This window comes from Doryrhamphus excisus, chromosome 19 (assembly GCF_030265055.1).
Source record: "Doryrhamphus excisus isolate RoL2022-K1 chromosome 19, RoL_Dexc_1.0, whole genome shotgun sequence".
Lineage (NCBI taxonomy): Eukaryota > Metazoa > Chordata > Actinopteri > Syngnathiformes > Syngnathidae > Doryrhamphus > Doryrhamphus excisus.
The window spans coordinates 11,506,506-11,521,163 of record NC_080484.1 but is presented as its reverse complement, the minus strand read 5'-3'; the positions used below and the strand labels follow the sequence as shown (position 1 = coordinate 11,521,163).

Here is a 14,658-nt window from a genome sequence, read left to right as displayed (position 1 = left end):
CCAACAGGAGAGCCCTAAAACCAGTAGAGTGGAGATAATGGTGCATATACTCGTGCACTGACTCATGTGATTGGTCTGCCATGCGCGTGAGTCACTGGATGTAGGAAAGCTGTACGACACCGGCTAGACTGGAGGTGACATCATGTGGAGTCAGCAAAAAAAAAGAAAGCTGCGCTTGTCACTCGATCATCATTTGTATTATTTTAATCGGGCTGCAATTGTGCAGATTTCATCAAAAGTTTGGGGACACCTTTTCATTCACTAACATGAGCAAATGTCTCCAAACTTTTGACTGGTACTGTACATAATTCTAAAAACATGCACACTTTTTACCTGGCACAACTCAGTAATGCATGTTTGTTTTGTGTCCACAAGGGGGCAGAATAGGACCGTTTCCTGCAGACATGATGGTCACCTGGCAGCTGTAAGTCCAATCATTTCTCTTTTTCCAATCATTGACTTTTCCTCTCATGGACACAAAAGCAGTGATGTCATGTTTTGGCTTTGCCAGGGAAATCATAGCATTTGCAAAAAAAAAAAAAAAAAGATGCTGTGGCAATGTTGCTCACGACCACTAGGGGGCATACTTGTACGGTCCTGCATCACCATTCCTGTTTGTTTAGCATTTCATTCATTTAGTTCCTATTTTATTAATTTTTTTCACAGCTGTTTTTAAGCTTTTTAATTTTGTTCTTTTTAAAGTATTTCATTTAATTTAATTCAAAATTTTCAGGCTATAATTCACAGTATTTTACCAGTTTTTCATTTCATTTTTTAAGAATCATTAGTGAGAAAAGGTGAAATAAAATCATTTTAAATATTTGCAATTAAAAAAAATCTCGCCAAACTTAATTGACAAGTTAAAAATCAGATTCATTGATCAGATAGTTGAATACAGATGTAAATAATGGAGAGTTGTATTTTGATTGGTGTGGGAGATGCACTGTGGTGTTTCGTGTATTTGCCCAAATAAATAAATAAAAATATATATATATATTTATTATATATATATATATATATTTTTTTTATTATATGTTATTATATATATATTAATTCAATATATTAAAAAAAACTAAAAAACAATATATAGTGCAATAAATAATAAAATTCAATAAAAAAAAACAATAGAATTAACAACACAAAATTGACTCTTCTGTTATTAAGTAAAATGCAAAAAAAAAAAATCTGGAGCTACATGTTTATCATTGGGCAGCAACAATGTACTTCCTAGCATTTCCTGATACCACGTTTAAATTAGAATGTAGTATAAATGTCAAAGGTCACCAGCGTTTGCTGAGCTCCAACCATCCATGTTGCTGTCAGCAGTAAGTAAAAGTTAAGCAAGTATCCGCTAACTTTCCCCGTCTTGGCTGCCCCGCTTTGTGCTCCTGCTTCTTGGCAGGTGTCCTCCCGTAAGACCGCCCCGTATAGCGGCATTCTGATGTCACCGAGGTGAACGCTGTACGCACCGCATTCAAAGGTCCAAAGCGGCCGTGGAATGTGCTGAGTGCAGGCCTTTTTCTGGAAAGCAGAGGACGACGTGTTCTTGAGCCCCCGGCGGGAATGTGAAGTGGCGCCATGTTTGATGCACGACGCAGACAACATGCTTAGCGCCTTTTGATTAGCACTCAGCGGGAGTGACGCGGATTAACGTCGTCGCTGGCTGACGTTTGTCGTGATTGCTAATGGCTGGTTGTGCTCATGATTGATAGCGCCGGGCTGACAGCATCTCGGGTCATGATTCACTTCACGTTTCAGCTGCTACATTAGCATGAATGCTCTTTTTTATACGCAGTTTATGGCAAAAATACCATAATTATAACAGAAGTTTAAGTAGATAAGCCAGACACATCCATGTCATAAAAGGGCATATTTGACAGGAGCCAATCATGCGGACATCGGACTCAATATAACAGTCTATAACTCATCACAGGCAGCACGGCGGTCAAGTGGTTAGCGCGCAGACCTCACAGCTCGGAGACCAAGGTTCAATTCCACCCTCGGCCATCTCTGTGTGGAGTTTGCATGTTCTCCCCGTGCATGCGTGGCTTTTCTCCGGGTACTCCGGTTTCCTCCAACATTCCAAAAACATGCTAGGTTAATTGGCCACTCCAAATTGTCCATAGGTATGAATGTGAGTGTGAATGGTTGTTTGTCTATATGTGCCCTGTGATTGGCTGGCCACCAGTCCGGGGTGTACCCCGCCTCTCGCCCAAAGACAGCTGGGATAGGCTCCAGCACCCCCGCGACCCTCGTGAGGAAAAGCGGTAGAAAATGAATGAATGGATTAATGAACTCATCACACAGCAACTTAACAATCAAAAGATAGTACCAATGGTTTATTCATGAATTACTACTCAATCAATTAGCAATGTTCGTACCGCCAATGTAGCAAGGGACGGCCGTAGGAAGGAATCTTTTTGTTTTCTCTTCCACTTTTCTCCAACTTTAATGCCATCTTGCGACTTCCTGTTTATTTATTTGTACTTTTTTGTTAAGTGGAGCAGTTGGCTTGAACTTTATTGGATGATGACCAACTAAAAACAGATATTGGATAGCGGAGTGAATGCTTTTAGGATGGATGGACTACACAGATGTGTGCGTACATGTACATAAATCACCATCACACATAATAATGCTAATATACTGTATATAGTACACAAACACACACACACATAGAAGAGCTGGCCAGATTACAGTTGGCGTACTCATGAGTCTAGACAGGAAGCGTGTCTGTGCCAGATTAGGGATTTTCTGACACACGCACACACACACCGAAAAGCACATCCTGGCTTTCTCTTTGTGTGAAGCAGCCAAAATGGCCCCCACAAGCACAGATACTGTATGTCCCTGCAAGGTGATAATGTGACACATGAAAGATAGGAAGACAAGAACACACACATCAGTCACCCCTTTTCAGTGTTTGTGTGTTGTTATTGTTTTTACACAAAGTACCAAAGGTTTTTGCTACAAGACTCGTTCAGTTTTAGTCAGACTCCCTCCCAGTTGGACAATGGATGATGTACTGGGAGCCAGAAAAGCAAGCTGACTGTCTGTTTTAGGTTGTCAAACGCACCAAATCTTTATTTTTTTTTTTTTTTTTAAAGAGTGTGAAAAGTTCATCTTGTCCTTCCCGGGGTACGTCCCGTAGCGTTCTAGCTAAATTAAAGCGAGCCCCTACCGCTGTCATCTGCTCACCTGTAGGCCCTGCCAGGCTGCGGTCATGATCTTTGACCCCAGCACAGATGGGTCCGCATAATAAGACATGCCGTTTTGGACGCGTTTTGATGGGAGGGACGTAGAAGACGTGGAAATGTCTGCATGCTGGGATGGACTCACGGTGACCTTTTTTAGAAGCTGCGTAGTGCTTTTGTGTGTGTGTGTGTGTGTGTCGCTACTGTAAACAAACAGTGTGCATTGCTGGCCTGCAGCCAACGCCTGACCCCGTGCCCCCGTGTATGGCAGCATGCATGAATATGTAAGACCTCCTGCCGCGCTCAACACCGTCGTACAGACACGCAGCATCAAGAGACGCGCTTTTCAAAAAAAATGCTGCGTATTGTTTTCAACCACACGCTGCTTCCGTGAAGGGAAAGTCAGCACATTTACGCACTAAAAAGACAACTCTACCCTTCCACTGTCTAACTCTTTTACTCATACAATTGTTGATCATTAAAATATAAATACAATCTATGGTGTCCTTGGATGCTGCCAAGACACATGGAAAGACATTATTCACATAGATTGCACATTTTCATGCAATCTATGAACATCAAGACCATGTACTGTACTGTACTGTACTGGACAAATACAGTACATGCCAGCAGAGGTCAGCATCTACTGGTCGAGATGGAAGATGGGTCATTTTAGAAGTGTGTAACCATGGCAACCAAGACCATGAACATTTGGGGCTGTCTAAATGTAACCAGAGCATAAATATAAAAAATATATTTAAATAATACTGCTGCACGGTGGACGTGTGGTTAGCGCGCAGACCTCACAGCTAGGAGACCCGGGTTCAATTCCACCCTCGGTCATCTGTGTGTGGAGTTTGCATGTTTTCCCGGTGCAGGCATGGGTTTTCTCCGGGTACTCCGGTTTCCTCCCACATTCCAAAAACATGCTAGGTTAATTGGCAACTCCAAATTGTCCATAGGTATGAATGTGAGTGTGAATGGTTGTTTGTCTATACGTGCCCTGTGATTGGCTGGCCACCAGTCCAGGGTGTACCCCGCCTCTCGCCCAAAGACAGCTGGGATAGGCTCCAGCACCCCCGCGACCCTCGTGAGGATAAGCGGTAGAAAATGAATGAATGAATATTTAAATAATACAGAGGGCTGCAGGGCCGTCGTGTGGTTAGCATGCAGGCCTCACAGCAAGAGGACCTGAGTTCAATTCCACTTTCTGTGTGGAGTTTGCATGTTCTCCCCGTGCATGCGTGGGTTTTCTCCGGGTATTCCGGCTTCCTCCCACATTCCAAAAACATGCTAGGTAAATTGGCAACTCCATAGGTATGAATGTGAATGTGAGAGACAGCTGGGATAGGCTCCAGCACCCCCGCGACCCTCATGAGGATAAGCAGTAGAAAATGAATGACTAAAATAATACAGAAATATCAGTCATAAAATGAATAATACTATACTCCAATCTGAAATGAATGAAGGAGGGTAAGGAGATATTAGTGTAGCATTATGTAGGTGAGTGTTGGACCTTGCCCTGTCTATGAGTATATAGTACAGTACAGTACAGTACAGTATGTAGAGTATATGACATATGTGCTGCATTAAGATCATATTTACTCCCTTCCTACTTCCATCCGCCAAATAGTCTTCATTTCTCACATGAGTGCCTTCCTTATCATCCCACATCGCCCTCCCGTCCCTCAGCACCTGCCCCCGAAGCCGATAAAACACCCAAATATTCTGTTAAACATGGACGGCCTCTGCCATGTGCTCGCTCCCTGCAATGCCTCCTGGGTAATTATGGTAATAACTCAGCCGTCAAGAGGCGAGGCCGGATGACGAGGTCGCACCGGCCGGTCGGATCAGAGAAGGAAGGAAGAGAGCGGCGGACGGAAGAATCGCGGCACCGTTGGGGGGTCAAGGTGAAAACGGGCGACGGCGCCTCCCGTCTCCATATCCCATAAAGCTTTGCTGTCAGAGCAGAGGACATTGGATGTATGTGGACATTGGCGCTGATCTGTCCTCAAGATGCTGATGACAAGTGTCCACGAAGCGCCATTGTTGATTTGCACAGCCTTGACTGACAGAACCCATGGGAAGGTCAAAGGGCGACATGCTATGGGGGTGTGAGTTAGCTTATTCTTCATCATCATCATAATTATGACTTTCATATGTCATCATTATGATTTTACGTCAGATTTTTTAGTTATCTAAAAATGTTAACTTTTTATCTCCTAATTTGGACTTTCTTAACACATAATTGTGATTTTTATCTCATCATTTTGACTTATCTCCTAATTATGACTTTTGTATCTCAGAATTATTTTTTTTATATGATTGATTTTCTATCTAATTCTGACTTTTTAGCATATAATTTGTCATTTTATCTCATAATTCAGATTTTATGTAATCATTTTGACTTATCTCCTAATTATGACTTTTGTATCTCAGAATTATTATTTTTTTCTATGATAGATTTTCTATCTAATTATGACTTTTTAGCATATAATTTGTCATTTTATCTCATAATTCAGATTTTATCTAATCATTTTGACTTATCTCTTAATTATTACTTTTTTATCTCATAATTATGATGTTTTTCTATGATTGATTTTCTACCTAATTATGACTTTTTATCACATAAGTTTGAGAATTTATCGCACAATTCTGATTTCATCTAATCATTTAGACGCAAAATGTCAATTGTCTCTTATTATGACTACTATATTGAGTAATGGGAGCGTAAAGGTGCCTATAGGGGTGTTATGTCATGTCTAGAGGGCTCTAATAATGCTAAAAAAATATATTTAGAAGGTCGTAAACAGGTTTTCTGTGCCCAACCTACGAGAATATTCCATTTCTAAATAAGGAAACCTGCTTGGTGGAAGTTCACGTATCATGGTCAGGTCTGGAAGTATTTTTGGGAGTGGTATTCTTGTCTTTTCTATCACTTTCTGGCCTTGGCAGAGGTCTGTGTTCTGTGGAAACAGCGTTGCCAGGCAACTTGTGCCATTATTTTTTTATGATATTCTCCATAGTGTTGAATTTTTATGCACTTGTGTTATTTTTATGCACTGATCCACAAATGTGTCTCCCGCCCCGCTCCATTGAACCCGTGTTCTTGCTCACGTAGACTCGCACCTACTTTATCTGCCGCCGTTTGTCTGTCCGCCCCTGCGGTTTTATTCCCGACCCCCCCGACCTGCCAAGCACTATAAATATTTATTTGCGTCAGCTTGTCGGTAAAAATAACCGTATTACAATGGAGTGTCCTGGAGCAGGTCCAGGAGTGTCAGCAATCCAGCAGGTCCTCGGAGGGCGCCGGGGACCCGTGTGGCGGAGATATTGATAGCTTTGTGGTTGGCATCACTTAGCCAGGCCATCCTCTGGGTGCTGGGGTGTATTTGTGGAAACAACTTTGGGATGATGCACAGTTGGATCTGTCGTGACATCCACAAACGTCATCCCGACATTTTTATTTTTAACACATGCAGGAATCAGAATGTTGGAGGCTGGAATGCTTACTGCTGAGCCAATCTACTTGGGTCCAATGCAGACATGATGCGTTTACAGACATGGTCTAGATGGAACTTATTCATCAACGCAATGGGGCCAGTATGAGGGTTTCACCAAGCCTCACTGTCAAATCAGGTAGTGAATGAGACCACCTTGCACCCACATTGTTGACATTTTGCCTCAATCCTCAAACTCATGTCTTGCAAGGTCAATATACCGTAATATAATGCATGTGTTAGCATGCTATAGCTAAAGGGGACCTATTATGCTCATTTGTCGGCGTTTTGTATTGTGTTGTGGACTCCTATAGAGCATTTAGAAAAAAAGCTTTCTAGATCTTCCAGAATCTGCACCTACTCCAGCTGTTTTTCTTTGGATTTTGTGCTTCCTGTGAAAGCGGTCTGATTTAATTTATTCCACCCGCTGGCCGCTGGGGGTAGAGAGTGTATCTGGCCTACAGTGCACGCCCATATAAGTCAGCCAGTCAATCTGTGACATCACAAATCAGGGCTCACTTCCAAATGCACAAAACTCATTATCTGAAAATTTGGCATGGTTTAACACCAGAATACATTTATAAGTCAGAAGTGTGGAAAAAGCATAATAGGTCCTTTTTTTAAAGCAGTGGCCATCGCTTGTGTCCATGCTGTGATCTCCATAGACTAGTAGGAGTTAAAGGTGACTATAGGGGTGTTATTCCAAGTCTAGAGGGCTCTAACAATGGTAGAAATTGAATTTAGAAAGTCTGACACAGGTTTTCTATGCTCTAACTATGAAAATATTGAATTTATTAATGAAGCCTATAGTATATAGAATTGCCTGTGGGGATAATGAGTGTTGCTCTGGCGACAAATGATGCGTGTTGATACCCAACTTTGTTTTCTTTGAGCATGTATCAGTTTTGTTTAACGCACCAGCAGATATCAAAACTGTCTGACTTTTTTTTTTCTTTTTGGGGTGGGGAGGACAAGTCTCACCCAGCAACTTGTGCCTCTCCTCCTCCCTAATCGCCCCGCCCCCTCCACCCGCAACCTTCCACAATGCAATAAATGTCCGGCTATCATTTATTTTAATTCACTCCCTCCCCTCCTGCACAGATGAAATGGACTGGTAACCTTGTAGGACAAGGACGTGCATGCCGTCTGCCGTCACTGGCTGACTTATGCTCCATTCCTCCAACATTGGGAGAGAAAGAGAGAGGATGATGAAGAGAAATAGTCTGGCATGCAAATTGCCCACTGCCATGTCCAATGAAGAGGCTCGGGGTGGAGGCTGTCACCGTAGGAACAGGCGGACGGGGCTAACGAGGCCGGCCGAGGGAGGAAAAGGAGAAGACTGTGAGATTTATTTGGCCAAGTGAGGCCTTGATGAGTGGATTATGTGGAGACTAATGAGTGAGTCGGTGTAGGATGTAATTGACCGAGGATGAGAGCCAGTTTGGAGGAGCGGTGTTCCGCTGGAAAGAAACTACAGGTGTCTGCCTGCAAAAGTCTTGAAATTTGGGAGGAAACCTGGATTTAATTGTATTTTATTGACCACAAAAGGGTGCCGGTGTCGGCAATACAGTTACTCAATAGGAAAAGAGAACAATGCCTTGCTTTTATCCTTCTGGTTGTCTTCGAATATTATCCCAAACTAGTCTGTAACAGCGCACAGACTCCATGACCCCTTAGTTTGTCCCAAACAGGATTCTTCTTTAAACACATCATGTGTAGTACCTCCCCACATGTATGTAAACAGGTTCCAAAATGAAAACATGAGCAATTTCATTTCAAAGTTGGTGAAGTTTTTTGCTGACTATGAAGAATAAATGTCTGATTCCATTAGTTTGAATCGGAGTTAGTCGAGAGTCATGACCGCACCCTCCCGCAACACACAGTCTTGATAGTCTCTCCAAAAACCAAACCTTTCCTTATTGTGATGCTGACAGGCGATTACACAGAAAACAACATGGCAACGGGTGTCCTTGCAGGAAGTCTAACTGGTGTAACGCCACATCTTATGGGCCCACATTCCCTGGGGAAACACATTTTCCCACAGGTTACTTTGTACAGGTAACATAGATTTATGGAGACTGTTTGACACTGGAACGGATGAAGTCCTGATATTGTAAGTTGTGTTTAGCGTTCCCATCCATTATCATATAAATTTCAATAAATACATTTAATAGGGCTACACGGCGGCCGAGTGGGTAGCACGTAGGCCTCACAGTGCTTTTTGAAAACAGTTTGTTATTTTAGTACTAGGCAACATCGTATGGCTTTTGGCTGCTATAATACACTGTCACCGGTCTGTGTGCTAAGGCCAAACCATTTTATGCAAATAGGGTGGGAGTGGTTGGTCAATATGGATGTCTTCTCGCTCACTCATGACTGATGTCAAGTTTAAGACAATGGTGATCAATGAAGCAGAGTCAGGAAATCTGTTGATCAGCTCACAAATATGATGAGTAAAATATTATGAGGGGCTGCACGGCGGACAAGTGGTTAGCGTGCAGGCCTCACAGCTCGAGGAAATGAGTTCAATTCCACCCTCTGTGTGGAGTTTGCATGTTCTCCCCGTGCATGCGTGGGTTTTCTCCGGGTACTCCGGTTTCCTCCCATATTCCAAAAACATGCTAGGTTAATTGGCGACTCCAAATTGTCCATAGGTATGAATATGAGTGTGAATGGTTGTTTGTCTATATGTGCCCTGTGATTGGCTGGCCACCAGTCCAGGGTGTATGTACCCCGCCTCTTGCCCAAAGACAGTTGTGATAGGCTCTAGCACCCCCGCGACCCTTGTGAGGAAAAGCGGTAGAAAATGAATATGTTCTCCGTCAGGTGATAAAAGACAGCACTCAATTAGCAGTGGAAGCATATCAGCCACTAGAGGGCAGTATTCAACTGCTAGCAACAGCAGAGGTCTTCACCAGCCACAAAAGAAATAAATAAATCACATAAATACATTCACAAGAATATTTCTACACTTGTTTCCACATTTGTTGACACATATTTATTTTTACATTACAGACAGAATTACACAATTCCAACTACATGACAAATAACACATGTTTTTGCCTTTTTCATCTTGACTTTCATCTTGATATTGTATATTTCCCCTCAAATATTTATTAAATCAACCTCTCAGTGCCCCGCTTGTTTGCTGGATGCAGATCCTCTTCACGTGATGACATTTCCTTTTGTGCATCCACCCTTTGGGAATGTCCATATCGCGTCCATTCGTGCAGCTTATCTTAAGTGAGCCGCACAATGCACATTTAAAACAGGCCGGGACACAAATGGGATTAATGCTTTCGAGACGTCGTCTGCAGGCGTTTTCTAGCTCTAATGTTGTTTTGGGTAGATCTCCGTGTAGCATGTTTTGTGTGTGTTGAGGGGATACACGGAATGGGGAAATGTGATTACACATTGGCCCCCGCGTTGGCTGTAAAGGAATCTCATTTGCTTGATTTTTTGATAGTGGCTTTGTGGACTGGCAATGCTGATTGGGACTTTGAAAAGGGGACATAAACATGCTGAATACTGTGGAACCTTTGCACTTGGACACCCCATGCAGGATAACATATTGGGGGGAAATGCTTCTAAAGTTAAACAAAACAATCCAAGTGATATGCTTTTTTTATGACTTTGGGTTTTTTTTTTTTTACGAGTCATACTCCAAAATAAATACAAGAAGAAGAAACTGCTTCACATGGTCCCCCCACCCCCTATTTATTGTATGTTCTTATTTATTGTATGTTGTCTTTTATCTTGTATTTTATATTGGTGTTTTTTATCTTCTGTACAGCGACCTTGGGTGTCCTGAAAGGCGCTTTTAAATAAAATGTATTATAATTAATATTATTATTATTATTATTATTATTATTATTATTATTATAAGTAGACTTGGGTGCCGGTGAAGAATGTTAAAATGGGACTCAAACATTGACGCTAAAATGGTATCATGCTAGGCCTCACAAGTGCTTTTTTTTATCTTCTTGGAATTTTGTGACTTATTCCAAACTAAAATAAAGAAGAACACACTTCAAAGCAGAGGTTAGCTTCTTTTTACACTTAGTATTTCATTGTAGAAGTTAGCTACACTTCCATGCTAGTTGAGAATGTTACATTATTATTAGAAGTAGAAGAGTAAAACATTTTTATGATGGCCATGAGTATGATCTTGTTTCCTAGCAACAATCCAAATTATGTTTGTCATAAAGGTACAGTACCTGTATATCTGGTGCAATTGTGCCGAGACAATGCAGGAAGGTGATGTGAAATATCTATTAAAGGGAAAGGAGTGTCTCTAACAAAGATGAATGAGTGACATCGAGCCGGCGTGTGACAAACGAGTGTTTTATGACGCTCCCGAGGGGTCCTTATCTCTCATAACCCCTGACCCCTTAACCTTTTCTAAGCACAGGGGCGATTAGAAGTGGCCGGCCAATGAAATTACTGCTAAACCATGTTCATTACTGGGCGCTTGAAGTTTTGACTTAAATATAGATATGTTTTTTAAACTGCAATGAATATACGTGAAATAATTTTGAATACATATATATATATACATATATACAAAATACTCTTTGAGTTTTATTACTGAGTAATTACTAAAGATGTCATTTCATGATCTCCTCAATGGAGACCTTTGGCACCTTTTCCTTGCTTATTGTGATACACACCGCCCTCCCCCACCAAACGCCCCCGCCCGCGTCCCTGTCCTCGGGCCTGGTGCCCCAAGGGCTCATGGGATGGGAGCGCTCCCTGGAGCTGTCTCTTTCACCGCCTGAGAGACAGAAGCAGCATCTCTTCTCCGTGTGCTTGAAGTGACTGGAATGGAAATATGCATAAGTGGGGAAGGCATAGTGGGACTTGGGGGCCTGACAAGTACAAATATTTTAATAACAAACACTTTTCACTGTTTTTCCTGCAGTAAGAGCACCTGACTTATTATTATTTCACAGCCGGCGCTCATTCCCGTCTGCATCCTTTGACTGCGTGTTTTTTTTTTTTTTTTTTATTATGCTGTGGAAAGTTTTTCCAGGCGATATGTCCTTTGGAGAAGTGTCGTTAATCAAAAGTCAAAGTCACCTCAGATCTCACATTAGAATAGGCCAGTTTAGCTGCAGCTGAAATTGCAACTGACCCCTTTTTGCCCCCAGCACTTATTCAAAATCAGTCGCACGGCCATCGGGGTGGGGTAGGGTGGGGGTGGGGGGGCTAAAACAACTAAATAGAGTGAGCTTGCGAGAAGCTAGAAATGCCCAATAAAGCAATGTCAACTGGGGGGTTTCTTGCTGCAAATCTAACTTACATCTTTTGAATGTGCTGCAAATGTAAATGATACAGAGCTTTTATTCCAAGCAGGGGCGCTAAAAGTACATGGGAAAACATCCCAGTTTAGCGTGAACATGCAACTCTGGCGTTGGCATAGCCAGTTCAATGCAGACCTACCAATATGTACACATTTATAGTACTCAACATCCAATTTGACTCTCCATTTTGTTGCATTTTCCTGGTTTCATTTTTAAGTTCAGTCTGTGCAGTACAGATAAATGAATACATATTATCAGTTTTTCTAGTATTTCAAATTGGGGGGATTTCTGTCCCCTTAGCTTGCACGCTAGCAGCCAGGTAGTGAGATACTCAGTCAGCAAGGAAGCTACCCAGTTAACCAGCTATGTAGCTTGATTGACAGATGGATGAATAGCCAGTTAGCTAAATGGATAGCTATCTAGCTGGTCAACTTGTGAGCCAATCGGTGAGACAGATGGATGGATGTAAATAATAAAGACATACTGTATACAAGTGGCGGTTGAGTCCGTAAAGTTGAACAAGTTCAGATGTTTTTTTTTTTTTTTTTTATGTCTCCATAATGAGCTGTCAGTCATTTTTCAGCCGGCCAACAACTTTCATCTACCCTGATTCTTCCCCCGGCCTCACCCATTCATCACTCCCTTCCTCTCCTCCGCCAACGCCCCGCCTCGTTTATCACGTCCGCGGGAATAGAGTTTCTCCAGCTGTCAATTTAGGAAATGGAGTGACAAGCCAGACCCCGGGGGACCTCGAACGCTAATCTGCCGCCTGCACATCTCCGAAACATCACGCCTGTTACACACTCCGGAATGTCTTACTTCACCCCGAAATTCATCACGGAAGTCAACAAACGTCAAACAGCAGAGCGCTCCTGTCATATAACAGGATCTTTGGCTGGCCTTTGTCAAGTAGTACTCTTGTTTGTTTGTTTTATGGCTGCCCCCAGTCTCTTCTTGGATAAAAAAAAATCTATTTCAGATCCCAATGACTTTTCTCAGTGTAAATTTTAACTGAGAGACTTTTCAAAAAGTTGAGTGGAAATGCGTGCGAGTGAAGTGTCAGGTGTGTTGATGGCTGACAGCGTTGATGAAGCAAGACAAAGGTCTCTGTGTGTCTGTACTCTGCTCTATGATCTTATTATCTGTCAGCCAATTTAACAGAGAGGCCTTCAGGGAGTGACAATGGGGATGCTGGGGAGGAGGAAGACACACACACATATACACACACATATACACACACACACACACACATTTGCTCTAATTCCCACTGACCTCTGCAGCCTCCCCACAATGCCTGTTTTGGTATTTGATGGAAAAATCGATGTTCTTTCTGGCAGAGAACCACCCCTGTGAAGAATTAAAACAAGGCAAGTGTTGGTAGCGGTCACTCAGCGATGCCGCCGTGACTAAAAGTCATTTGCCTTTTTTTTTTTTTTCTCTCTTCCCCCCTCCATTCCATTCACATACCCGCCATAAAATGAGAAGGGAGACAAAACTAAAGAGTACAATTAAAGATGCTTTTTGTGAGGTGACATGCATGAAAGGCAGCAATCAATTTACAGAAACACAAACATGGACGCTTTGGAATTCTAATATTTGGGAGACGTGATATGTGAAGCACTGTAGTTTAAATAAATAAGAGTATTTAACACTTTATTTGGAATGTCAGCGCTAGGGTTCACTGACGTCCTTCGTTCTGCTATTGAACCAACACGCCCGGGTGTTGAGACAGATGCACAGAGTGAACCCTCTTGTCTTGTAGAGAGGGAGGAGCAAAACAAACATGCATTCATGTCAATACATCGAAACCAGCAAAATTAATTGATTTTGTTTTTATTTATCGATCGCTTAAGATTTATTGATTATCATGGCAGGTCTAGTAGTTTGTTTCAAAAGTTATATTTCTATAATATAATTTTAGGGATGGCTGATATTGGCCAACTCTGAATTTCCGATATCGATATCAGCCGATACTAAAACCGATCTGTGTAACATGACATATCTCCTGTGGTGGAATGAACACATATGTGTTGTATACAGCATTTTTTATATCGGTTTTCATGATCTGGAAAAAATCAGATACCGATATCACATTTTTATGCTGATTTCAGACTGATAGTTATCAGTTCCAATAATTATCGGACACAGTCATCTCTTGTTTGTAGTGGTTAATTTGTTAAATGAATAAATTCAGTAATTGGAGCAGAGAAAACCTAAATATGATTTTTAACATCATTAGATCCGTGTAGACTTTAATCGTAGACTGCAATCATTTTTCGGACAATCATTGTCCCGCAAAAGTTGTTATTGTGACAGGCCTAGCAGATGACATTATGCTTGCATTTTTTAATATCAGTTTTCATGATCGGGAAAAACTCAGATACCGATATCGCATTTTTATGCTGATTTCAGACCGATAGTTATCGGTTCCAATAATTATCGGACACAGTCATCTCTTGTTTATAGTGGTTAATTGGTTCAATGAATAAATTCAGCAATTGGAGCAGAGAAAACCTAAATATGATTTTTAACATCACTAGATCCGTGTAGACTTCAATCGTAGACCGCAATAATTTTTCGGACAATCATAAAGTTGTTATTGTGACAGGCTTAGCAGATGACATTATGCTAAAATCCAACTTTTGTTGAACTTCTGGGTCA

General features: G+C 41.8%; 1 protein-coding gene across 2 annotated transcripts in view; it reads left to right on the top strand.

Annotated features, from left to right (window-relative positions):
* The window catches only part of esrrgb (estrogen-related receptor gamma b), a 67,449-nt gene that overhangs the window by 1,719 nt on the left and 51,072 nt on the right, over positions 1-14,658 (top strand). The window contains exon 2 of one of the 2 annotated variants that reach the window (XM_058056914.1): positions 376-424. In XM_058056914.1, coding sequence (XP_057912897.1) covers positions 405-424 — 20 coding nt within the window. In that variant the 5' untranslated portion in view covers positions 376-404. Of the gene's footprint in view, positions 1-375; positions 425-14,658 lie in introns of those variants that run through there. The other variant, XM_058056915.1, reaches the window with a different exon arrangement.